At 43.3% G+C, this 26,028-nt stretch overlaps 1 protein-coding gene across 1 annotated transcript in view; it reads left to right on the top strand.

The window, feature by feature from the left end:
* The window catches only part of LOC107373155 (caskin-1), a 65,820-nt gene extending 45,074 nt beyond the window's left edge, over positions 1-20,746 (top strand). The window contains exons 11-21 of the mRNA XM_054737736.2: positions 6,170-6,268; positions 6,446-6,630; positions 9,788-9,869; positions 10,694-10,761; positions 12,785-12,892; positions 13,311-13,409; positions 13,550-13,688; positions 14,515-15,302; positions 15,375-16,017; positions 18,810-19,344; positions 20,533-20,746. Coding sequence (XP_054593711.1) covers positions 6,170-6,268; positions 6,446-6,630; positions 9,788-9,869; positions 10,694-10,761; positions 12,785-12,892; positions 13,311-13,409; positions 13,550-13,688; positions 14,515-15,302; positions 15,375-16,017; positions 18,810-19,344; positions 20,533-20,617 — 2,831 coding nt within the window. The 3' untranslated portion in view covers positions 20,618-20,746. The remainder of the gene's footprint in view (positions 1-6,169; positions 6,269-6,445; positions 6,631-9,787; positions 9,870-10,693; positions 10,762-12,784; positions 12,893-13,310; positions 13,410-13,549; positions 13,689-14,514; positions 15,303-15,374; positions 16,018-18,809; positions 19,345-20,532) is intronic.
* Positions 20,747-26,028: the final 5,282 nt, after the last annotated feature.

Raw genomic sequence — 26,028 nt, 5'->3', positions numbered from 1 at the left:
AGCAAGTCTTTTAGTTGCAACTAGTGCTGGATTTGGCTCGTTGCTACAGCTAGAAGCTATGTGCCCATCTTCTCCGCACTTAAAACAGTATCCAGGCTTTGGTCTGGGCACCACTGCTGTTATCTGCTGAATCTGTTTGGGCTCATCTGGAATTTTAGTCCCCACACGGGGTTTTGACTCTTTTTGAGTTTTCTTTGCCTTTTTATCTGTGTTGTTAACCTTAAGCTGTGCAATTTGGCTCCTGAGCTCAGCGATTTGTTTGCGTAAGTCATCACAGTTATCATCTATTTCCAGTTCACAAGTGTTTTTACTCTGAGAGCATGTTGTTTGCACATTTGAATACACTCTAGTTCGTTGTGCCCCTAAGTGTTGTTTCATGCGTGCTGCTTTAGTAGCCTGTTTGTCTTCTTCAGTGCGCAGTTTGAGGAGAAGTGCTGTAAAATGAGGCGGGTTGTCTTTCTTTTGTTCGAGTTGCAGGTTTGAAATCAGCGAGCTGTCCCAACAGCCTCTGCAAAACTGCTTGAGCAGCTGCTGGTCGGCGTCACTGGAGGAAATTCCATTCCTCTGAATAACTAGGTTTAACAAGGTGTATAACCTCTGAAAGTAATCGGAAGGTTTTTCACCACTGTCCTGGTTTGTGTTTAAAAAGCGAGCAAAGAGCTCGTCGCCGTCTTCGACAGCTGCGTAAGCTGAATCGAGATGTTCAAGGTACGTTTCCGGGTCGGATTTTGGACTAAGAGCTTTAACGACGCTCGCTGCTGGGGCTGACAGACTCTCCACGATTCTTCGTACAATTTGGGACTTGGTGAGTGAAGGATCATTTATGCATAACACTACACTACTACGCCAAGTATCATAGTCAGTTTCAAAAGAAGGGTGTGGAACTCGCCCTGAGAACGGTTTTAGTCTGTATTGTGAAGTAGGCGGAGGGATAACCTCACTGCTTTTAACAATGTGTTCCACAATAACTCGCTGAACCTCAGGTGTGTTTAAAAGATTTGGTGGAATGCAAGGGTTTTGTTTTCCAGTCTCTGTAGGTGGACAATTGTCCTTTGAGTTGTTCATATAGTTAACTTCTGGTGTTAAAGGCAGGGAATATGTAAGTTGGTCACTATGGAGCATTGGCTCTAGTTCAGTGACTGGTTCAGATGCATGGGTATCCCTTCCTAAAGATTCCCCAATTTTTGCCAGTTCCTCCATTAGAAGGTCTTTAAATGATTGATTGCTACGCGCAGCTATGTCCCTGAGCTCTGACAGATAGGCATCAGTGGCAGATGTGCTAGTTTCTAGACTGTACGCGCTGGCTAGGTCTTGAATATGAAAGAAAACATCTGGGTTCCTAGTACAAGGTTTGTCATAGGGTAAACATTGTTTCTTTAATTCCTTAACAGTGGCTTCATGTTGAAACTCCACAATAATCTGATCACAGTTTGGTAACTTAATGCGCCTGTTAACTGGTCCGAATCCTTCCATAAACCCAAAGACTTCGTTATCAAGGTCTGTATCAGTTAACCCACTGATTAAAACAGCATTTGAAACTTTGACCTTTTCTGTTTTCACAACTTCCATTTTAAAACACTCAAAAGTACCAATAATGCCAAAATGGCAAACCACTGTGACCTCCAGGCACTCTTATGATGTCAGTCAATGGTTAGCTAAGGTAACAACTCTACAATTCTCCTGGCTGGCTCGCCAAGTTTTATGTAACCGGATTACAGGATACAATAAGATAATTAAAAGAAAAAATAAACAAATGGGCCAATAATTAGGTTCGGGGAGAATTGGAGGTTGTTTAAGAATGACTGGAGTCACGGGTATAGCATGAAACGGTTTATATACTAAATTTTAATAATAATGGGAAAGATAACACACAAAAACAGATGAAAACAATCGACAATAGTAAAATGCTCGGTATGAGATTTGATCATATGAGTCACAAGTCAGCCAGCGTCAAGTCAAATCCCCACGCTTGGGGTGAAAGTCAGAGTCCGGTGGTGCGATTTTTTCCTACCGCACCGTTGAGATTGTTCACAGAAGAGAGCAGTCTGCTCTTCAGTTACTTGAGATGTCCTGGTTCGTTCAGTGGTTAAGGCTCGCCATCTCCCTCGTCAGGAAGAAATCCAGTTCTCGTTCCAAGTGAGTGATCATAGGAGTCGGGATCAAACCCAAGGAAAAAAAAAAAACCCAGCCTGTAAACAACAGGACTGTTAGCGAGTTGGCATCGACCCTTCTCGTCACATCACAGCATAAAGTCTTACAGACTTAAACAAATGCTTCACTCTATTGGCATAGCCAATCATGTTTGGGTTCACAGTTCAACTAACATAACATCAATTTGATTGTCTATTAAAATAATTCTCAGTAGCTCTGGAAATATAATTACATATGACAACAATTGTTCAGCTCAATAGGCTCAGTTAGATTCTATTACTCTACACTATTCAACAAGAAATACATTCATGACAACAAGGATACATTTAGTTGTGTTTCTATACAGCATTGTGACACCTTGTATATCTGTAACACAATAAATAAATAAATAAATAAATAAATAAATAAATAAAATGTTCTATAACAAAACTCAACAAAATATAAATTCTGGTCCTTTGGTCCACCTTTGTAAAATAATTCCTCCCTAATCAGTTAGCTTTTATTTATTTTTATTTATCTATTTTTTTTTTATTATTAAATGTTTGGTTAAGGGACGCATTGCTAATTCTATGGCGTTAGCTATAACGCCCCTGAGGACCTTGTACATCTAGGCCGTACCACCATTAACTGGCGGTTTGAGCCGTTAACTCCTGGGAATCCCATATGCCCTACCGCCGTTAACTGGCGGTTTGAGCCGTTAACTCCTATATGCCCTACCACCGTTAACTGGTAGTTTGAGATGTTAACTCCTGGGATCTAACGTCTAGCAGCCCACTGCTGTCACCTCGGTTGCTGTAATTAGCTTTTTGAATTTAATAATTTACTGAATTTAATCTCATTCACTCACCAACGCGCTCCAACGGTTCCCTCCTACAGAGGATTGGTTCACTCTGTCGTCTCCACACAAATCTATAAGAATGGAATTAATTTGATAAGCTATTTAAGTTTCCCTTTTTTTTTTAAGTTGCATCGTTAGCTTTTTCTCTTCTTTTTTCTTTACTCACCGCGTTGGTTCCAAGTTCCTAGCTCTTATTAGAAGGAGTCAAGTCCGCCTCTCCCTCTATCTATGCGGCACCCAAATCAGGGTTCTTCACGGCCTCGACCGTTGTTTTTTTTTTCTCTCTCTCTCTCTCTCTAACCGCTCAGTCTTTGCTTTCTGTATCTGCGTGCTGCACAGCCGTTTGTCTCTCCTCTCGCTCAGCTGCGTCGCACGGTTTTATTTCGCGGAGGCGGGACTTATTTCTCTCAGCCAATGAAATTTCAGATTCCCACCTGGACCAATAGTATACAGCTTTCCTCTTCTGTTTCTGTTAGGGATGTTCAAGATTCTTGTTTTAACCGATGTTTAATATTAAACTCGTTATTTTAGTTATTCACCCTTCCAATAATTCATTATGAAATTATCTATTAGTTAATTAGATATCTATTAATTAGTATTGTTAATTTCCTTAATTTATATTTTATATTTTATCTAAATTGAGGATGGATCATATTAGTAAGCCAATTAGTTAATACCTCATTAAGGTTCTAGCTTCTGGGTTACATCTTCTTTTCTCATGTTATAATTTTAATTACTTATTATTATTTTTCACATGTTCAGAGTTTTCTGATTAGACTTTTGTTTACAGTTTACTGATCAGTTATTGTTGTTGTTGTTTTGCACCCCCTCCCCTCCACCGCTCTCCTCCTGGCTTGTGTCCAGGTCACTCCCCATCCCAGCAATGCCACACCCTCCTGCTCCGCAGGCCCAACGGACACTCACACACCCCCACCAAAGTCCTCCCCTTACATCTGCATCTGCCTCCCCCTCCTCCCCTTCATGCCAACACTCAGTCCCTCCCTCGTTTCTCCTCATTTGGGTATGTTCCACTCCCCATCTCTCCTCCGTCTCTGTCTACTCCTCCTCTGTCCACTTCTCCTCCTCTCTCCACTTCTCAGGAGCAGCAGAGTCAGACAGGTACATACTGTAGATCACAGATAAGCATCCTTTGTTTCACGCTTTTTGACGGGACAGCACGTCACCTGCAGAGATTCAGTAAAGTATCACTTCACCCAGATGACGAAAGCAAAAAATCAATCCAGAGCAGATCAGTGTTCTTGTTGCCACTGATTTTGGGTTTAAACCTAATTTATGCCAAATAGCAAAACGGTGGAGGGTACACCCACATCCTTCACAATTGTAATGCTCAATATAATGTTGTCGTTTCATGGCAATCAATTCCACTCTGGTGTGCTCAAATCTATTGTCTTTAATCTGAGTGAATTGACCCTTTAGCTGAAATATTCTGTCAACAAGCCAGTTTTTATTTCTTGTCGTGATGAGCGTATTGTAGAGAAATCAGGGACGTTATTTACTGTCAGCAAGCCAGCCTTTTTGATTTAGGCACTAATCGACTTTGTGTAAACTCCATGAGTTTGTGGTTGTCTTGAATAATATTTAACTGCTTAACATTTCAGTTTTTTGATAAACAGCAGAAAACAAAAGGTATAAAAGTAGAATAAAATCAGCTACGAGCATCATTATTTTTATTTTTCTGCGTCTGCACATCTCCACCATGGCTACACAAGAAAACTGATTATTTTGGTTTGAATCAGAGATCAATTTTAATAAGGTAACATTGCTGATAAAACTATAGAGTTTCAGTTCATCCCAAAATAATCCCATGAACAGAATCCGACTGGCTCTGGAAAAAAATTCTAACAGCAGAACATTCCTCCTCTGGAGTTAATGTTGCAACGTTCTCCGGTCTCAGGAAAACATTCTCAAATTTAAGACCCAAACAGCCTCAGATGTCATGAAAATCAATTCAGGATAGGGCTGGGCAATAAATTGAAAATTTATCGTTATCGAAATATCGATAATTTTTCTCATGTCAGTAACTTTGAAAATAAAAAATGAAAAGATGTGTGTAGGTTGGCAATGTCTCATTAAGAAGCTGTAAAAATGTGACTCAACGTAATGCATGTGACAGCCCCATCTAGTGGACAACTTTTGTTCCTGCGCATACCCGTAGTTATCGTCCATTTATCGTTATCGAGGTGATTTTAGGCCATATCGCCCAGCCCTAATTCAGGGTGAGGAAAAACATCATTCAATAAAATGGTCTCAAAAAGAACATGATGCTGAAGTTAGCCTCAGATTCAGTGTTTGGTTAAAAGGGAATTCAAATGAATTTTACCATCTTTAATCAGCATTAGTCAAAAAATGGTATTATGTAGACCTGGACCAGACTATTGATTAAAACTTCCTTCTAGGAACTTTACTCTGATGTCTATATGTTCAACTAAATGGCTCAAAACTGTTAGTCTTCTGTTCCTTTTAGGCCTAAATGTTGTGTGGGTATTGAAATGTGTTATTCTTATAAAGTGGACATATTGTGCAAAACTCACCTTTTTACATCTTTTTGTGCAGCCATGTGGGTCTCTACTGCATCTATAAACACTCCCAATGTAGAAAAAAGCAACAATCTGTTTTCTGTCAGGTTCGGTTTTAGGAATTTTGTGCCTAAAACAACCTATTTCAAAAAGTCCCTTTTTGTGACATCAAAATGGGGAAATTAGAACAGAGCCAACTCTCACATGTGAGAGCTGCTGCTGCTGGAGGAGCAGAGGCCCCGAGCCCCTCAGAGATACCAGAGCTTCTCACCTTATAGCAGCCTGAGTGGGGGATGGGTGGGCGTGGCCAGCAACAAATTGTTTTCTTAAAGTGACATAAACGTGTTTTGTATCAACTATTTAACTATTATAACTTGAATTTAGTTGGTAGTGTTTTTTTTTATATACACTACACATGTTTGGATGTGAAGGTGAGTGAGTGTTTGGTAGTGTTCACTAAACACATTTATATTGTGTTTACACATACTACGTTTAGATAGCAAAATAGTGACTTATTACAACTATGTTCAAAAATACTTCAAATGACATGGTGTGTGTGTGTGTGTGTGTGTGTGTGTGTGTGTGTGTGTGTGTGTGTGTGTGTGTGTGTGTGTGTGTGTGTGTGTGTGTGTCCATGGGACAGGTTCTCGGTCAGCAGATATGAGTCCTCAAGGCTCTCCCACTTTGGGACATCAAAGCAGCATTAGTGAGGACATCTGGGTTCTGCGCAAACCGATGTCAGGTAAACTTACTTGTGAATGGCTTTAGGGGAAACAGTTTGGGTTCTTGTACTGCTCTGTGAGTAAGGTGTGTGTGTGTGTGTGTGTGTGTGTGTGTGTGTGTGTGTGTGTGTGTGTGTGTGTGTGTGTGTGTGTGTGTGTGTGTGTGTGTGTGTGTGTGTGTGTGTGTGTGTGTGTAGGCGGGGAGCGCAGTGGCAGTGTGGGCAGCCTGGGCAGTGCCCGGTCATCAAGCAGCCTGCAGAGCTCCGGAAACACACACGTCCTGACCACACCAGCACCCAGTCCTCTCCCAGCGCCCACACCTGGCGTTAACACCCATGGCCTTAATGCTCCAGGTCTGCACGCACAGTCAGAAGGGGTCAAGGTGAGAGAGCTCCTGTACACAAGTTTACGTACACAGGGTTGTATCTTGTTTTTGATTTAAAAAAATCAACAAGGCCGTCATTTCCAGGAAAACGCCAAAACATTTTCAGGAAACAAACATGTTTTACTTGTTAACCACAATTCTGTTTCCTGCTGTTTTTTTCCTTCACTGACAACACAGCAAACCCTATTACAGAAGCCTTTGAGCTGTATACATTTTTCTCATTGAAAACAAAAGTCTGCAGGCACGAGCAAAGCTTTATCCGACTCACATTAGTCGTCTTGTTTCTTCGTGTCTTGAAATCGTTTTAAAACTGCAACAATGTTTCATTAGCAGTAGAACGTGTTAAAAGATTAAAATAACACTAATTGAAATGCATTTTCCTTTGTGGAAAAGTCTCACCACTGAATTATTCAACCCATAAATTTGAATTTAGAATGGTGTGAGCTACGCTGAATATAATTGTAATTTGTGTGATTTTGTGTTAAGTTTAGCGTTGCATATTTGGAGCCTAATTCTAAGGCTTGCCACACTTAGTCATCCACATTAGACATGTAATAAATGGAGTTTCATAACAGACAAGTTGAGGTTTTAATTCAAATACTCAAATATGAAGCCCGCATATTCAGAAAGTGATTTGAAAACATTCTGGCAGCAAAGAGGAGTATATTTCTGAGAAATGAGATGTTGAATTAAGTTCACCAAGTCATGTCAACTGGTTCCACCGAACCTAGTTGCTTAAATGTAAAGATTAATATACATTATGTTAAAGGTGCAATTTGTAAAAATGTTACTACTGAATGTTGGAACAAAGTGTATACTGAAGCAGATTTCATTCTCAGCTGGCTGAGGGGTTGAAACCAACAAGCAAAAACCTCCAGAGCTGTTTAAAGAACTGAAAATAGTACACCAGAGCGACAGGAGTTATGTCTTGTGCTCCTAAGAAGCAATGGCATCCTTTTGTTGTAGTCTAATATCATGTAAAGCATTATTTGGTTCATTTTTTACACAGGAAAGTGTTGTTTTACCTTTTTTTGCTGACAGTTTCTACCACTCCTGCGGTCTTCTTCAGAGCTAGCCACTGATGGCCACGTCACTTCCTTCTCCATGTATCTGCGGGCAGCAGAGGACGGTGTCGCCCTCTACTGCCCGCACTCTCCTGATGACAAAGTCCGATGCGTGATCCAATGAGTAGACCCCAACGTCTCTGTTCATGGTTGTGTGTCCACGTGCAGGGGGTGACATCGTCCTTTGCTGCCTGTGGATAAACAGAGAAGGAAGTGATGCTGCCATTAGCGACTAGTTCTGAAGATGACTGCAGGAGTGGTCAAAACTATCAGCAAAAAAGAACCATATAATGCAATCAGAAGAAATACACAGAATGAATACATAAAAGAAATCATGTGAAGCAGGCAAGAGGCTAATGTTGAGCTAACAATGCTAACGGTAAGTTAGAGGCAAAAAGTCTAAAAATATCTCAATCTTCTTTTCCAATTACCAACAACTTGATATGAGAGTGAAATGTATCTGTGTAATTTTACTTCATTTAATCAGTTGTTAAGAAGTGTAGCAGCAAGCTAACAGCAAGACGGCAAACCACACTTCCTGTAATGCCGAAGGTTTATCACCGTAATAAGTGTAGTAAGTGCTCCCTACCGTAGAACACCCAAGAGTGCTAACAACAGAAATGAAAATGTATTTATCTACTTATAAACTTACTGTGGGTGACTCATCCTCATCTGTGCCCCAGACAAGCTGGTTCCCAAAGTCAGAGACTCTCTTGGTCAGCTTGCTTCTCACACCAAACCTTCCGTCAGGAATCTTGGCATGACCTTTGACCCAGCTCTCACCTTGGATTCTCGTATCAGTTATCTTGTTCGCTCTTCCTTCTTCCATCTCAGGAACATTGCTAAGCTGAGTCCCATTCTCTCCCGTTCTGAACTTGAGACAGTTCTCCACACCTTCATCTCCTCACGCTTAGACTACTGCAACTCTCTTTTCACGTGTCTGAGCAGAACCTCCCTGAACCGTCTACAGGTGGTTCAGAATGCCTGTGCTCGGCTTCTGACCAAGTCCTCCAAACACACCCACATCACCCCACTTCTCCTCCAGCTTCACTGGCTGCCAGTCAACTTCAGGGTTCATTTCAAGATCCTGGTTCTGGTCTTTAGGGCCTTACATGGACAAGCACCATCTTACATTGGTGATCTTCTTAGTCCCTACACCCCCAGCAGGTCCCTGAGGTCCAGTGATCAAAGCCTACTGGTTGTGCAGCACCAGGCTAAAGGTCAGAGGTGACAGATAATTTGCTGCTGTGGCCCCCAGACTCTGGAACTCTCTCCCCATGAGTCTGAGATCAGTGGACTCAGTGGACTCCTTTAAAAAGCAGCTGAAGACTCACTTGTTCAAGCTGGCTTTTGTATGACCTTCTTCACCACTCTCTCTTTATTCTGCTCTTATTCTGCCTTTCCCAGGATCTACTGATTTCCCTCTTTCCTATTCATTTTCTCTTTTCTCATTTGAAACATATTTTAATCATTTTTTAAATCTTTTTATACTTTAATATTTTTGTTTTTGTTTTTGTGAAGCGCCTCGTGATTTTTATCTTGAGAGGTGCTAAATAAAAGATCGTCTTCTTCTTCTTTGTCTTTGCTTGTTATCTAGAATCTTTGGTGCTGATCCGTAACTGGCAACAGCCATGAAACTCACACAACAGGAGTGAGAAAGTAATATTTTTTATTTTAAAAACGCACTACAGTAACGGTATTTGACAACAGGATGTCATTCTTATAAACTGCACCTTTAAAACTGTGTTTTACTGCCAGGTTTAGTGGAACCAGTAGACATGATTTGGTTAAGTTAATTCAACATTTAGTTTCTTGGAGTGTAGAAGTGTGTCTGACGCAGCAGGACGTGCAGTCTACTCCTTCTGTGTTCAGTTACAAATCATCTCTGAGATCTGAATGTAAGCGCTTTAGTAAATGCTTTTTATGTATTTGCTTGTGTGTGTGTGTGTGTGTGTGTGTGTGTGTGTGTGTGTGTGTGTGTGTGTGTGTGTGTGTGTGTGTGTGTGTGTGTGTGTGTGTGTGTGTGTGTGTGTGTGTGTGTGTGTGTGTGTGTGTGTGTGTGTGTGTGTGTGTGTGTGTGTGTGGTTCAGCTCCTGGCCACTGTGCTCTCTCAGTCAGCAAAAGCCAAGGAGCATCTCCTGGAGCAGTCACAGTCTGTGGAGCAGTCAGCAAGTAAGCATGAATCCATCATCCAGAGAAAACTATGTCTAATTAAAATTAATTTTGCACGTGTGTTTAAACATTCTTCATCAAGCAAGGAAAGTACAATCATTTTTTTAGTCGCCCAAAATTCCACTACTAACGTGATGAGCATTTAAAGTGATCACGGCTGTGTTCACGAGTACAACAATCCCCTCCAGGTTTAATTAGGTTACTTTGTTCCTCTGCTTCACTTTTTGCCTGCCTGGCCCTCTAAAGACCACCTGTCTCTTCACATCAGACACCAGCAGCCTTTCGCGTCTCACTTTATTTATTTTAATGTGTTCTGTTAATAAAAGCTCTTTTGCTGCGTTAAATGAGCAGAGGCAGATCCTCTTTGGGATGAATTGAGCTTTTGTCTTTATCAACAAAGTTCTTTTTTTTTTCAATGTGATTTCAAAGAAAAATATGCAGAAAAGTACAATTTGACAAGTGGCCTACAAATAGATTTTTATTATGTAAGTTTTGACTAAATTCTTAGATTATATCAATTCCCATCTCTATTTGAGAGTTTGGGATAAATGTGCAAAGCTGCAACCACAATGTGGTGCAAGGAAAATAGGGGGAGGGAGGCCCAGGACTCCGCCCAGGGGCACACCATAACCCCACTCTTAGTTCACTGCAAACATTTTGACTTTAAGTAGTCGTTCATATGGATTAAAGTTGGATTAAGTTGTCATTACGTCATGGTTTTTGTGTCTGTGTGTGTGTGTGTGGGGGGGGGGGGGGTAACATTAGTTAAAAGCTGTGTATTTTCACTTTTCTTTATGTTGTTTGTACTTCCTCTCCACTTAAAGGCTCCCCTAGTTGCACAGTTCATGAGCAGCGATCGTTTGAGCGGAAGACAGAGGAGGATGATGGGAAAGTGAGTTCATTTTGTTACTTTCTAAATCTCAGAGAGCTTTTTTTCTACATGTTTCCATGTCTCCTCTGGTCTAGAGAAAGACGTTTTACAGGAATCAGGTACAGTGGGGTGAATTCAGCTGTGTTGCACCTGGATGTTTGACACCCTTAGGCCAGGCATCATGCAGTCACAGAGTGGCAGACACATTCAGGAGTCAGCGGTGTGTCTTGCCACCTGTTCCCTCAACCCTCCCCCAGCCATCACGCCACAGTGGGACACCTACATGCTGCTGCTCTGCAGGATAAATTTAACTAAATAACATCTGTGCATTCGGGAACCATGCAGGTGCTATGTTGTAGAGTCAAGCATTCACTGGTTGCCAGGCAACAGCTGTAATCTGACAGAAAACCAGTGGAAGCTGTGTTTGAGAGCATCTTTTTTGATTAGGCGATCTGAGTTACATCAAGCAAACAGCAGCAGTTAGAAAACAAAACCAAAAAAGAAATTGTCATTTAAATGGAAATTGAATCACTTTTAGTGCAGTACAGCAGATATAATGATGTTTTTACCGTAGCTCGTCAACTTGGTGACATCTGCTGTTTAACCCTCTGGAAGAAGGCGTTGCAGATTTGCAACAGTTAAAACCTACCTACCTGGTTACTCCACATACGTATTTCATGAGTATTTCTTAACTCAGAAGTACCCCTGAAGGACTTAGTTGTTCGTCCCTTCATCAAAACTTATTTTGAGCCTGAGAGGGTTAAACGTACAGAACTGTGGATTGTGATCGGTGTACGGACAGAATGATGGGGGTCAAGACTTAAAACATCATGTCTGATCTCATGTAATGTTGCAAGGTTTCACAAGATCAAGTACACAGAGTGTGTGTTGGCCCAATCCTCACAACTGGAAAAAGTAGCTCAAAAGCTGTAGAACTGAATTATAGCTAATGATTAGTGGAGGTGGCCATCTTGAATGTGGTTGAGTCTAAAAGTGCATCAGCCGTATCCAACAAAGTCTTCCTGGGGGTTCTACAAAAATCTGCTCAGTGGTTCATGATATGTTACTGTTAACCACACACACACACACACACACACACACACACAGAGATGCGTATCTTTTATATTATGGATCTCAAGGTGATGTTACTCCTAATGTCTTGTATTATTCAAACAACGCTCTTTCACGGCTTTCACAGATGTGGACAGTTTTAGTATTCAAACGTCACTATTGCAGTGTTAGATAGGTATTTCACATACAGTTTTCTAAATTTTCATTAGTCCAGTTTAAATGTTTTATTGAAGTCTACGGTGGTTTAATAGAATAGAATAGAATAGAATAGAATAGAATAGAATAGAATAGAATAGAATGGAATAGAACTTAATCCTCCTCCATTGTGAAAATTTTCCTTTGGCTCTCAAAAACAAAACTAGAAAATAAAAGCATTCATGCATACACACACTCATGTGACACCATGTACTGTGGTTGGATTTTATCGTTTACATTTGTTAAGGATCATTACAGCACTAGGATCACATGAAATCATCTGGTCTTTAAACGAAGTAAACACCTCCTCTGATAAACGACAGAATTTGGGTCGTTGCAACGTATTGAACCATTGTTTTCAGTCATTCTGTTGTCAGTTTGCTGCTTTGTTTGGAATCGTCCTGTTTCATGACCCAGTTGCCTGTGCCGTTTACCGTATTTGGCAACCCACAATGGTGCCCTCTATTGGCTGGTGGATGTAAACATTAACCCATTCTCAAAATAAATATTTGATAGAAAATATAACTTTTAAAGGAAATACTGAACACCTCTAAACGCCCCGTGGAGGTAGTACTTTTAAAAAGATAGCTTTTTATTAAATGGTTCCACATTCAAATACACCAGAAATGAAAAAGGAAGGTCTTCACAGAGTCTATAAAAGGGTTCCAGCACTAATTTCACCTTAAACCAGTGGTTGTTTTAAAGGTTTTTATGCTTTTTTTAAAACCATCATCTCAACATCATGCGGAAGCAGACAGAAGTGTTCTGTGTGTTCTAGAAACAGGCAGTTGTGACGTGGCTGGGTGACTTTCAGCTGCAGTTCTACACCACTCACTTCCTCACCGCCGGATATGATCTGGACACCATCAGCTGCATGACCCCTGAGGTAAGGTCACAATCTGGTTCTCTAATGCTGACTGAGCTCACAAACCAGTCACCTCACTCACCTGTGAGCCTGAATCAGTCACTACACACCTGTTTTCACACTTTCACGTCACATTTTTGCACATGGCAGCGTCTGCACTGATATAGCTATGCCAGTCTTCTGTGTGTGTGTGTGTGTGTGTGTGTGTGTGTGTGTGTGTGTGTGTGTGTGTGTGTGTGTGTGTGTGTGTGTGTGTGTGTGTGTGTGTGTGTGTGTGTGTGTGTGTGTGTGCACTGAAGCAGAAACAGCACTGTGACATAAACTGGACAGGAGACTACTCATCAAGCTAAATGTTCCTGAAGGAATGCTGTGCTCTAAACACACATAAATGTTAAACTAGCATCAGTTTGTGTGACTAAGTGTGCTTTGTGCGTTCAAGGACCTGACAGCGATTGGTGTCATGAAGCCTGGCCATCGAAAGAAGTTGTTATCTGAGGTCAGCAAGCTGCCCTCAGACTGGCTTCCAGACCACAAACCTGTACGGCTCTACAGTAAACCCCTCCCAGTTACAGCAAAACAAAATATGTTCAGTTTTGGCATCTGCATCTCCTGTCTGCTGCTCTGTTACGTTTTGATGATTGTAGCTTCAGATGCATTAATATGTTTATGTGTTTTTAGGCCAACCTGGCAGAATGGCTGTCTCACCTGGGACTCAGTCAGTACTACCAGGTTTTTGTGCAGAACGGGTATGAAAACATCGAATTTGTCTCTGACATCAGCCTTGAAGATCTACAAGAGATTGGCATCACTAAGCTTGGTAATTCATATCTAGTTCAGTTAGTCTGGGAGTAAGGCTATAAAATGGTTTCTCTCTAAACAGCTTAGCACCTTTAGAGCTTTTTAGTTTGTGATGTGGTCCAGAAGCTTAGTTTCTGAATTTAATTTCAACGTGGGGATGATTTAAATAAAAACTGAATTTAATTTGACTGTGATATATATCATTACAGGGATAGAAGTTATGTTTATGACATTTTGATCACGTTGCACAAGCCTAATTCCTACTGGAAATATGCAAATGAAACCAAAAATGTTAGACTGCCAAGCCACCCTATAAATGTAAATAAATGTAAATAAATAGAGCTGGGTCATGGGGTCTCCGCATCCTGTTGGGCAACGCTAGGACCAATCAGAGAAACGCCATATACCATCAAAGAAAAAGAAGTGGCAAATACATCCTTTTTCCAATGAAAAGACCCAAGTCTGCTCAAGTCTGACAGAAAAGCTCAAGTCTAAATCGTCCAAAGTTGAAGCCAAAGCAGTTTCAAACAAGTGCTGTTCCTGAGCCGACGCCATCTTTGTAGTTTTTCTCCATTGCAGGTCTGGTGCTAACCCCGCTCAATGTCTCACTACAAACGTAGACGAGCCGATGATAGACCTGCAGAGCATAATCATTGCTACTGCTACAGTTTGTCTAGATTTCTAGGCTACCAACATACGAGAGAAGAGAAAACTAGCCGTTCGCTTTATGAAAAAATTTAGATGTAAATCCAGGATTATTTAAAAAATGAACGATATTCTGAAGCTTATATAAAATTATTTGTTTCCTGACCACCTACTTCCTTCACTCCCCCATTTTGTCACAGGACACCAGAAGAAGCTGATGTTGGGAGTGGCGAGACTGAGGGAGCTACAGAGAGGGGAAAGTGGGTCTGAGCCACCTCAGAGCTCTTCCTCGCCTCCTTCTAGTCCAGGAGGCAGCAGCGCCTCCTCCTCGCCACGTAGAGAGGCAAGGAGGCAGAGGGATGGTGTCCTCAGCCCCCTAGCTAGACCTAGGCCGGGTCTCACACTTTCACAGACCCCTCCCCTCACACCAACCCAGACTCCCCCGCACACGCCTCCACACGCCCGCCCCCAGCAGGCCTCTCCCAGGGCTCGACCACGACCCTCCACTAAGATGGCCACAACGGATTCATCGGTACCTCTGCTACGGCTGCCCTGTGAGGAAGAGGAGCGAAGAAGAACTCACAGTCTCATTGGCTCAGAATCAGACTCTAGATACGCCACAGTGTGCCGCAGCAGCTCCACGCATAACGCTTCCTCTAATGATGTCACCGTCAACCGAAGCCAATCATCTGTCACACTCCGTCCTCGTCGGAAAGGTCGACCCCCGACTCCACCCAAACGGTCGTGTTCTTCCATAACTGGGGGTGATGGGGAGGGGGACGGACAGGGGGAGAGGCTGTTGGGGTTACCAACCTATCGAGAGAGGCGGGCCAGTGACTGTGGCAGTCTGGGAGCATCTTTAAGAGCTCGGGACTCTGCAGGCCTTGAGCGATCAGAAGGTGCTTCAGGGAGCGTTCGCAGCCTTGCAGCCATGCTAGAAACATCCATAGTGCAAAAGAATCTGGGAAGTGGCGCCAGCTATCTCCAGGTGGGTGTGAGAAGCAGATTTACTTTTAAAATGTTGTAAAAGAGATATTTGAATAAACTTTATGATCTTCAGGTGAGTCCGCCACTTCTTCGGCGCCAGGCAGGAGCAGGAGGTCTGGGATCTGAAGAAGACGATGTTGTGAGTCGGCGTAGGACCATCGGTGGACTTGAAAGCCTCCCCGGTGATAATGCTGACCAGTTACCGCAGCAACCAGTGCAGCAACGTCCCGAGCCCCGGCCCCGTTCCACCGTGGTCTCCTCATCCTCATCTGAGATCACAGACGGCACAGCAACACTCAGAAGGAAGCCCCGCCCTCTAGCTGCGGACCCTGAAGCACAAGAGTCTCCAACAACCACAGTGGTAACCATGACGACTGGCTCTGACACCGTTCGCAGAAAACCACGCACTTCTGAGCAAACAGAATGTGTCACTCAAAGCAATAATCATTCCAATTCTCCGGATGGCAGCCGGAAGAAGAGAAAGGAGCCGCAGCAGAACGGCGGCATGGTGCTGAGGCGGAGGCCGGTGTCCGAAGTGTCAGATAGGAAAGAGGCCACCAAAGAGAGCTGTGAGTGGATGGAGGCCAGGAAGTGTCTGAAACCTCCTGTCTCACCTAAACCATCCTCCGTGAGAAAAACGCAGGCTGACCCTCCAACCCCGACGCGCAGGGTCCCCATACCTGGGTCTGACAGTAACGAGACGGCTCAGAGTCCCGGTGAGACACAAACACACATTCACACAGACACAACCTAAAATCTCTGGGAATCTGTTCATAAGTCCAGTATTCACCGGGATGCGATGCAACCTTTGCAGGGTTAATGAAAGGTCACAGACCCCACCACCCTCTGTGGCCAGAATACCGCACTTGCACCTTCAGTGTGGCAGGTCACCACCTGTTAGACTGGCTCTGCAGTCTGTTTCCAGCACGATTTCGGCACGTTTTAGATCGTGAACACCGGTGATTTGTTAAAACAATGCCGTCAATTTTGTCCACAACGCCGTGGCGGCATCAGGGAGCCTTAGGTCTTTTAAAAGTGGTCGGACCATGACAGTCATGTCGTTTTTATAAAAGGACTTCCGCTGCAACGCTCCAGTTTGCCGTTTCAGCTGACTTTGTTAAAAAAGCAAAACTTGCAGCTTATGATTACTTTTATTTTCAGTATAGTTGCCGGCTGGAGCTCCGCATTGCCTCCCTACGTCGGGGCTATTCAGTTCTGGGCCTTGAGGGCCGATATCCACCACGTTTTAGTTTTAACCCTGCTTCAGCACACCTGATTTCAATTAGCAGGTGATTAACAGGCTTCTGCAGAGCCTGATGAGCTGCTGCACAGGTGACTCAAGCACTGAATCTAGTGTGTTGGAGCAGAGAAACCAGTAAAACATTCTGGATACCGGCCCTCGAGGCCCGGAATTGAATAGCCCTGCCCTACATTATCATGACACCTCTCTCTGTTGCGCCATGGTGCAATCTCGTTTTCTAGAACAGTCAATTACTGCAATATAACTACCAAGCGAGGTGGAATGAATGCCGCAAAATTTGCGCATTACTATGCCGGGATGACACATTTATGAGACACACCGTTTCGCCGATTCGCCAGCATGGTGTGTCTGGTAAAAAAGGCTATTTATCGATGAATCGATCCAGTAGACAATAATGAAGACTGAGGAGACAATTCCGCAGTTAGATTAAGGTGTTAAAAAGACGAACGCACAGTGAGGAGATAGATTTAATTTTCGGTTTGACCCATCGACATAAATATATGGACAATGGGTTTCCATAGACTCCAATAATAAGTTTTTGTACTAAAATGGGAGGTGGCCACCACCGCCATTTTGACCGTGTCACAGGTTCCGTCAAGCCCAGACAATTCCACAAAAGGGAAGAGAGGAGGGGCTGAGGGTGGGGCCGTAAGGCTGGGATCAACTGATGACACCCGGTCGAACTAGCTACAAGCTAACCCAAAGCTAACACGGAGGTGGGAGCTAAGCTAATGGAGGTAGCAACCTAGCTATAACTGGAGTTAACTGTGCACAACACCAGAGCTTCTGAGTCAGAGATACACCGGGCTGACCGCTGGGTAAAACCGGGTGGAACACAGAGGTCTCCGAGACCTCCACAAGCCGGCAGCCCGCGCAGCAGACAAGCGCCGCTGCGATCTGAGATGCGCAGAGCTGCTGCTGGGGAGAACCGGGTGGAAAGGTTTCCATCCCAGAGCTCCACAAGCCGGCAGCCCCGCGCAGCAGACAGAAGCCGCGATCAGACAGAGATGCGCCGAGTTGCGGGGAGGGGAGAACGGGTGGAAAACATCGGTCTCCCGAGAGCTCCACAAGCCGATAGTCGGGACCCAGCTCCACCAACATGTTATATTTCAACCCATTTTCTAAAGTGCAGCATTATGTTAAATGCACTGGGTTTTACCCTATTACATTTAAATTTCATGGTTAAACAGTACATGTTAAAATCTAAGCTCAGCTCGGCAGTGACCTAAAATACATAAATATAATTTTACTTACCGAAAAAAATGAAGTGGAGACTCCTTGGACGCTCTAGTAGTGCAATTAATGCCACAGCAAGTCATTTTGTCCAACAATTGCACAAAAAATATCCAAACAAGAATACACAAACACAGAGACTCAAAATCCCGGAACAGTTTCCAGGCCAGACCGAGGCTCTACTGAGGCCTTTCCACGGAGCTAGCTCTGTGGTCACGTGGGTCTGATGCTCATTAATTATACAGAATTTAGGCTTTTAATACACTTAAACAGAAGAGTGAGAAAAACATTCACCCCCCTCAGAGTTGTCATGAGTGTAAACTAGATCATTTAAACAAAAAACATGTTCTGGTACCAGGCTGTAAACATGTTTATTTCTGCTGTGAAATTGGTATTTTTAACATGGGAGTCAATGGATTTGCTCGCTTCTGACACCAGCCCCTAGTGGATCAGGGTGGAACTGCAATCTTTGGTACTTCCGGGTTGAGAATTCTGAGCCGCATTGTGGGGGCTTGGTTTGACCACAGAGAATAAATAACGGGCACTAGGGGGTGCTAAAAGCAAGCAAAACTGCTTAGTATCCTTTTAACAAACACACATGATACCAACCAACACAAATGTGTCATCACATACATGTTAGGTAAGAGCTTCATCCTCCGCCCTACAAAACATCACATCCTGAAGTGTAAGAGTCAACGTCTGGACCCTAAACTCTACATATTTCCACATGTTTATGTGTGAAAAGGACTGTGCATTAGAGTCACTCTCTTGTTGAAGCCAATCAGAAGATTTGTAGCTAAGAGTTTTAGCATGACTCTGGTGCTTCGTAGCTCTTTTAGATCAGTGTCTTTGTGTTTGACGCTCTGAGGTTTGAGAGTGAGGCTACTCTCCTGCATCCCTGTCGGCTTGATGCTAGTAGATTAAAGGAGTAGATGTCAGGTTGTTCCTACCTATAACCCAATTGGTTTTGTTTTAATTCAATTCAAAATATTTTCTGCCATTTTCTCTGTCTAGAGCCAAAGCGCGTTCCTCCTCCAGTATCACCGAAGCCTCGCGGGCCTCCGACAGCTCCCAAACCCGGCAAAGCTGTAGCGTCTCCAGTTACCATGAGCCCGGCTGCAGCCAGTCCCACCTCGGCCCCTAAGCCTTCCTCTGTAGCCCCTCTTCCAGCTCCTGACACCCCCTCCGGCCCCTGTCTGTCTCCGGGACTCCCTCCTACTTCCCCGTCTCCAGCTCAGAGTCCCTCCACTCCGTCGCCTCACCCCGTCAAACCTCCTCGCTCCTCCATCGCTGGCCTCTCTATTGACCTCCTGGGAGGAAGAGAGGTGGAGGAGGAAGAGGAGGAGGGGAGGAGAGAGAGGAAAGCAGAACACGAGGAAGAGAGGAAGCCTTCAAGGAGGGATGGAGCGAAGGAGGAGATGGTGGGTCACGTGGAGGAAGGGGAGAAAGAGGGAGAGATTCAGAATCGTTTGGAGGAGACCAGTGCCTCCTTGGCTGCAGCTCTGCAGGCTGTAGAGCACAAAATAAAGGAGGAGGACAAGCCAAATGAGTGAGTACACATGAAGTCAGGCTAGAGAGTAGAATCAAATAGAATCCTCTACATAGGATGTCCGGGTAAATAAAACACATCACATTATCTTTTTGTTTTCGGAAATAAACAAGTCTAATATGAAATTTCAGAAATTAGGTTTGGATGAGGGGCAAAAATGTAGAAAATCATCTTTACTTCCAGGTTTCCCCCTTTACCATGACCTAAAACTAAAAAACTCAAATGAAGAGAACAGTCATTGTCCAGATGGTCTAATCGATTTTTACTTTCTTTATGAAGCTCCATGGCAGCCATGACACCTAATAAAAACATGATTTCTCATGTACTTTACTGATCTTTGTAAAACGTGATTCTCCTATAAAATGAAAACAATTGTAAAACATGAGTTTTTTTAAGTACACTAAAAAAAAGTCCAGTGAACTTAAAAAAGTAAAGCAATCAGTTGCAATACAATTTTAAGTTCAGTCAACTTTTTAGGTGCTTGCTTTGCCAAGTCTCATATTTAAGTTGGCCTAATTTATATGTGCATTTTATGCTTACTTTTAATAATAAATACAACCAAATTGAAATTTAACATTTGTAGAACCAGGAATAAAGAGTTTACTGAACTAACGATAATAAGTTTGGCAAAATTGGGATGCATAGTTCTCTAAACTTAGAATAAGTAGTTGAGTCAATGGCCAGATAAACTTAAAATAAAAAGTTGGCACAACTTTCTACTTGCAAAAATTTGACTGAACTCAAAAAGGGTTTGCAGCCAGTTGCTTTAATATTTTAAGTTGAATCAACTTTTGAATCATGATTTATATGATTATTTTGGGATTTATCATTACTTTTTGTTGATCTTTACAATTAGTCGACTGTTTCTGTTTCTGAGTTTGTCAGGTGTGTGTGTGTGTGTTGTGTGTGTGTGTGTGTGTGTGTGTGTGTGTGTGTGTGTGTGTGTGTGTGTGTGTGTGTGTGTGTGTGTGTGTGTGTGTGTGTGTGTGTGTGTGTGTGTGTGTGTGTGTGTGTGTGTGTGTGTGTGTGTGTGAAAATAGTGAATGTTACCCATAAACTGAATCTTAAAGCTGCTTTCCATCAGTGGAGGAACTCACCTCCACACTTGACTCGTTGATTCTGTCAGCATGTTTATCGAAGCCTCAGTAAAAGCTAATTATTCTATTTTTCTTTTTCAAACTTTTCCAGCCAAAAAGGAACCGTCTCTATCCTGGATGACATCGGCAGCATGTTTGACGACTTGGCAGACCAATTGGATGCAATGCTCGACTGATCTCCTCCCCTCATTTGATCTCCAGCCCCCCTCCCCCTGACCCATCCCTCATGACATGTAGGTGTGTGAGAAGACGGCGCTCCCAAGACTAAATGCTGGCGCTTTGGGGAGCTCGTGTTTGAGCGTCTGGCCCTCCCATGTTAAGTGCTTCCTGAGTAGCCTTGAAGAGGGAGTCCTCTTTATCTGGTGCAGTAGCTCTGGCTCCTTCTCCTGATGCGAGGAAGCTGCTCCCACACAACCTCTGACCTCTGCAGCCCAGCGCGTTACCTCCACCCAGCCTCAGACTGCTGCGTGGACCGAGAAGCACAATAATTCATCTCTACACAAAAAGGCTGGCTTAGACAAACTTTCGGGTGCAGTCTTACGAAGAAACTAAGCACACTAATTGTCTCAAAGGCAAGTAGACGGAGAGATGAACAAACACGACACGCTCTGATGAGGATTTTTAAAAGCACACTGAAACACGGGCCGCTCTCTTTGCGTCCGTCTCTCCTCTAAAATATCAAAAGGATTCATTTTTCCAGATGCGTCGTAGCCTCCGTTTCTCCTCTGTACGAGTGGAGGCCAGTGGTTCGCTGGACTTCCTGACCCGCGTGTCGTCTCTTCTCACGTTGTTGTTGGTGCTCTTGCTGTTATTGTTGGCGTTGTTGTTTCGAGCGTGTGCGTAGTCCCTGCTTTTTGCTCATGTCAGTGTCCTCCTGCTCGTACAGTACGTAGTTACGCTAAGGATCAGACCAGCTATGAATTCTTAAGACACTTGCACATAAATCAGATCGCCGGTGTTCATCTCTACCCATGAAGGTTTTATGCTTGATAATAATAAGAGACCAACACTGACTAAAAGCACACGTGAGGCACAACAGTGATTTCAAAAATATATTTCTTTACATTTCAAGGCTTTAAATAGCCCATCCAATCAACATTCACACATAGGTTTAAAACAGGCGCTCCTAAAGCGCCCTCTAGTGTTTGGTTAGTAAAATTGCCTTTAATGAATTTAACCTCCTTCTCGTCTTCCTCTTTTATCACCATTATTTCTAAATCTGGTGTTTATTCTGCAAATCTCCGTGCCTTCGTATTTATCTATTCCTTTTGTTTAACAGCTTCATGATTTCTTTGACAACGCCCCTTTGTGTCAGTGATGTTCAAGTGATTTAGCCCTAAAAGTCAACCCCCAAATGTCTGCAACCCTCTGTAACTACTGCAAAGCCTTGTATGAGCTAATATAAATATATAAAATAACAAAAAATCTGGTAAGCTGTAATAAGTTGGCTTCACTCCTCCCGACGCCCCCAGGTTTCAGTGTTTTCCCTTCATGTAAGCCAGACGGTGGATCAGCCACCAGTTTTCATCCTAGTGAAAAGTCCACTTGTATTTTTATGCTCTTTAAAACAAAGATATATTTGAAAGACAGATAGTTCTATGTGAATAATAATAACTAGGATGATGATCAAGAGGAATCTAAATGTTGAGTTGAAATGATCTGAGCCTGTACATTTCTGTTGGAGTTCTGGATGTGTTGTGACGGCTGTTGTTCCACGGTCAGGTTTAGGTTGCGTTTCTGCTGTGACGATACATTCCTGTACAGTTGTGATCAGAATAAATGTATAAATTAAACCTCTCTTTGCCTTTTTAATGCTTCATGTACGGCAATGTGCATTTTGTCTTGGGGCTGACTGGAGAACTGTAAAGGACTTCCTGCTACAAAAGCACATGTCAAATGGGACGTGTTACGACTATATTTTTAAAGTTAGAACAATTTTGTGGTCTATACAAAACAGGAAAATGAAGATTTTTGCACAAAACCCCTTTAAACAATCTCACCAGCTCTTTGACATTTTCAGTACCTTTCAGAATGAGTCGTTTCATTGGGGCTGTTAACGTTGCTGCTGGACACGCCCACCCATCCCCTGATTGGCTCAGCTTTTATCACAGTAAAAACTGAGAATTACTTATCACATTTCTGCTTTGTCTGCCAACAGCGTTATAGTTAAATCACTGTGTCACATCCAAATGATTCAAATCCAGAAAAGACTTTGGGTGTGTCCTTAATGCACCCATATATTTATTCACTTACAGAATAAAGCTTCTTGAGATAAAAGATCCTCCTACTAAAGCTAAGTAGTTGAGAGAATTGAGAACAAAATGAAAACAATGTATAAATAGAAACAAAAACTTGTCAAACCAAGTGTCATGTTAGGGGGGAAGGTGTCTGACCCACCACATGCAGAATCATTCACAGAGTCTGAGGCCCTGTCCACACGTAGCCGGGTTTTTTTAAAACGAATATCCGCCCCTCCAAAAACTTGCATCCACACGACCTCGTTTTTTAAAAAAAACTCTGTCCACACGTACCCGGATAAATACGTTGTTAAGGACATGCCAGACCTGTAGGCGGCAGTACTTCCCCTGTTCTTAACCTCGTCCTTCATCTGTGGTCTTCCGCAAGGAGCAGTAATTCCTCTTGCAAAAACAAACAAGCAAAAAGCGCTTGGACAACTGATAAAGCGAGCGCAGCTCTGAGGGCATCCATGCTGTCGGCTAGTGTAAACACAGGTCGCACACGTGATGCCAGCATTTTTCTGTCGCGGAAAGTGACGTTGCGGACCTTAAAACTCCGGTTTTGTCTGTCCACACGCAGACACCCAAAACGGAGAAAACGCAGATCTTCACTTTGGCCGGAGTTTTTAAAAAGATCCGTTTTCGTGTGTGAAAAAAACTCCGTTTTCGTGTGGATGACAGGCCAAAACGTAGAAAAATATCTACGTTTTGGCAGATCCCCGGCTACGTGTGGACAGTCACAGGGCCTAAGTATGGTAAAAAAGGTTTATAAAACGTGAACTAAAAGCGCAGCAGGAAAATCCAGCTGGGGCTCCGGGGGGGTGGGGGGGGTGGGGGGGTATCTAGAGACGGGGGAAGAGTTAGCGGATGTTGACGATCCGGACAAATGAGGTACAGGTCGAGACTTACAGGTTGTGATCCAGGGGAAACCAGAGAAGGGAGGGAGGCTTGGTCTGGGGGGTAGTCCGTGAGGAGTGGGAGACAGACACACACACTTGCTGGATCACAGGAGACTGGGTTTCCAGGTTGCTGGAGGACTGGAGGAGCTGAGCACGGAATAGGGAGCAGGATCCGGTAAGGTAAGGTCAGTATGGAGTGGACAGCCAGGGAGCGGCTGGGAGACAGCGGGACTGGTCCGGTAGGTTGCAGGACGGTGTGAAAGGTGGTGGTGGAAATCTGGAGAAGAGGCAGCTTACAAAAATCAGGCAGGCTTGGAAAAACACACAGGAACTAGCAATCTGGCTAGAAGTACGACTTGGACGATATATATTTGGATTACTCAGTAATCAGGCTCGGGAGCGGTAGATACCAAAGTTGAGTTAATCCTCCAGCGAATAAAGATGTCTCCCAGTGGGAACAAACCTGCTTTCAGATGGGCTGACTCATACCACGCTGTACAGAGCTGTTTTAGGCTGAGTAGTGCTCCTGGGAAACCACCTTCAGTGTCTACATGAGTGATTCATCACTAAATTGAACAAATCAGCTGCGTTCATTATTTAAAACATGCAGAAAATGTGCTGGAAGCAGACTGCAGCTCCAGGTATGTCAGCTCAATATTTGTTTAAGTCCAAACAGAGCGAACTGCCAGTCTGGAGTAGAAAGTAGAACATTCTAGCCAAAGGGGTGCGATATGTGCTGGGTGGCTGTTCATTAACCCTCTAAAACAGAAGTATTCGATTCCGGTCCTGGAGGGCCGGTATCCAGCAAGTTTTAGTGGTTTCTCTGCTCCAATATGCTTGATTCAGTGGTTTAATCACCTGTGCAGCAGTTCAGGCTCTGCAGAAGCTTAACGCCGTAAATTTCCAGCGCAATGGGGTTTTGTCCCTCGGGCGGGACGCTGGAATGCTAAGGAGTTAATCACCTGCTGGTTGAAATCAGGTGTGTCGAAACGGAGTTAAACCTAAAACGTGCTTGATACCGGCCCTCCAGGCTGGGAACTTCATACCACTGCTGTTAACGGCCATTTTAGCACACACTGGCTCAAGAAAATTTTAAAATATGAAAAAATTTCATATCATGGCTTTAAAATGTGTGTAGGACTCCGACATAGGGTTCAGATGTTTTGCTGTAACTGTAAACACAATTTTCTGTAATTATTGAATATGAAGTTGATTAAAATACAGCTAATCACGACGTACTAGCGGCATGAGCTGCCCTGTAAGACATCTTTTTAGTGACGTATGACAGCTCTTCACTGTTTAGAGGAATTTAGATTTTTATGATGATTTATGACAAAATTCCTTAAAATTAATAACTGAACCTAGTTTATCTTGATGTAGATGGTAAAGTGTAGTGAAACAGCGTTAGTCTCAGTCGGCATAAGCAGCAGGGCCCTGCAGGGAATCGAACCCCGTCTCATTACTGAGAGTTCCGTTACCAGAGCCTTTTGCTTTGGGCGACCGGAGACGGTAAAGCAAAACCTGCATCAACAAAGCATTTAATGTTGGAACATAAATTCTGTCTTGAAGCAGGAAAAAAGAAACCGTCAGAATAAATAATTATTTCTAATTATATTCATTTTAGTATTTTATAAACGTTTTACAAATTTAGAGCCTCCTTTGACTTTTATGCTTTTCGTTAACTTCTCGTTCTTTTACGATGTTTATCCGTTTTTTTTAGTCGCGGTCAAACGCATCGTAATTTTGTTCTGCGGTGAATCTTAAAGTTATGTTGAATGTAAATAATCTGAGTCTTTATTGCTTTAATTTAACAGCACAGTAACTTGTTAAAATATTCAAGTTAATTTGAATCATTTACATGTTTAGACTATATTTTATTAGCCTTTAATATTTTAGTATTTATTGTTTAACCTTTGTAAAGAGCTATGTCATGTTGTGGTGAAGAAAACTAACCCACGACATACAGAATCAGATCGGAGACGGTTTTAAAAGGTTAAAATAAGGATTTATTGAAGGGAAACCAAGGGAGCAGCGTAACGAAGCTGAGTTCTTGTCCAGGGAGGCTGGTGCGGGAAAACTGTGGACAGATCGGAGTTAGATCCAATTTGCGGAAGGATCAGGAAATCAGACTCGTGCAGAGGACTTACGGTCTGGAGAGGTGGGAACTGGTTTGAGGGAGGAGTGGTCCGGTCTGGGTAGCAGGGACTGAGATCCAGGAGTGAGACGTGGAGGAAGCTGAGCTTGGGAAGGTCCAGGAGGGTTAGGTGGGCGGCTGGAGGTGGTTCTGGCCAGGGGAGAGGCTGAGAGACGAGCGGGGTTGGAGCTTCAGATGATGCGGGCTCCAGAGTTCTGCCAGTCGAAGATGAGTGTGGAGGTTTTGTCCAGGTAGAGTAATCATCCAGCAAAGTGTAGGAATCTCCCAGCTGCTTAAATACCCCTGGCCAGCTGATG

This window comes from Nothobranchius furzeri, chromosome 4 (assembly GCF_043380555.1).
Source record: "Nothobranchius furzeri strain GRZ-AD chromosome 4, NfurGRZ-RIMD1, whole genome shotgun sequence".
Taxonomy (NCBI): Eukaryota; Metazoa; Chordata; class Actinopteri; order Cyprinodontiformes; family Nothobranchiidae; genus Nothobranchius; species Nothobranchius furzeri.
This window is presented reverse-complemented; position numbering and strand designations above follow the sequence as displayed.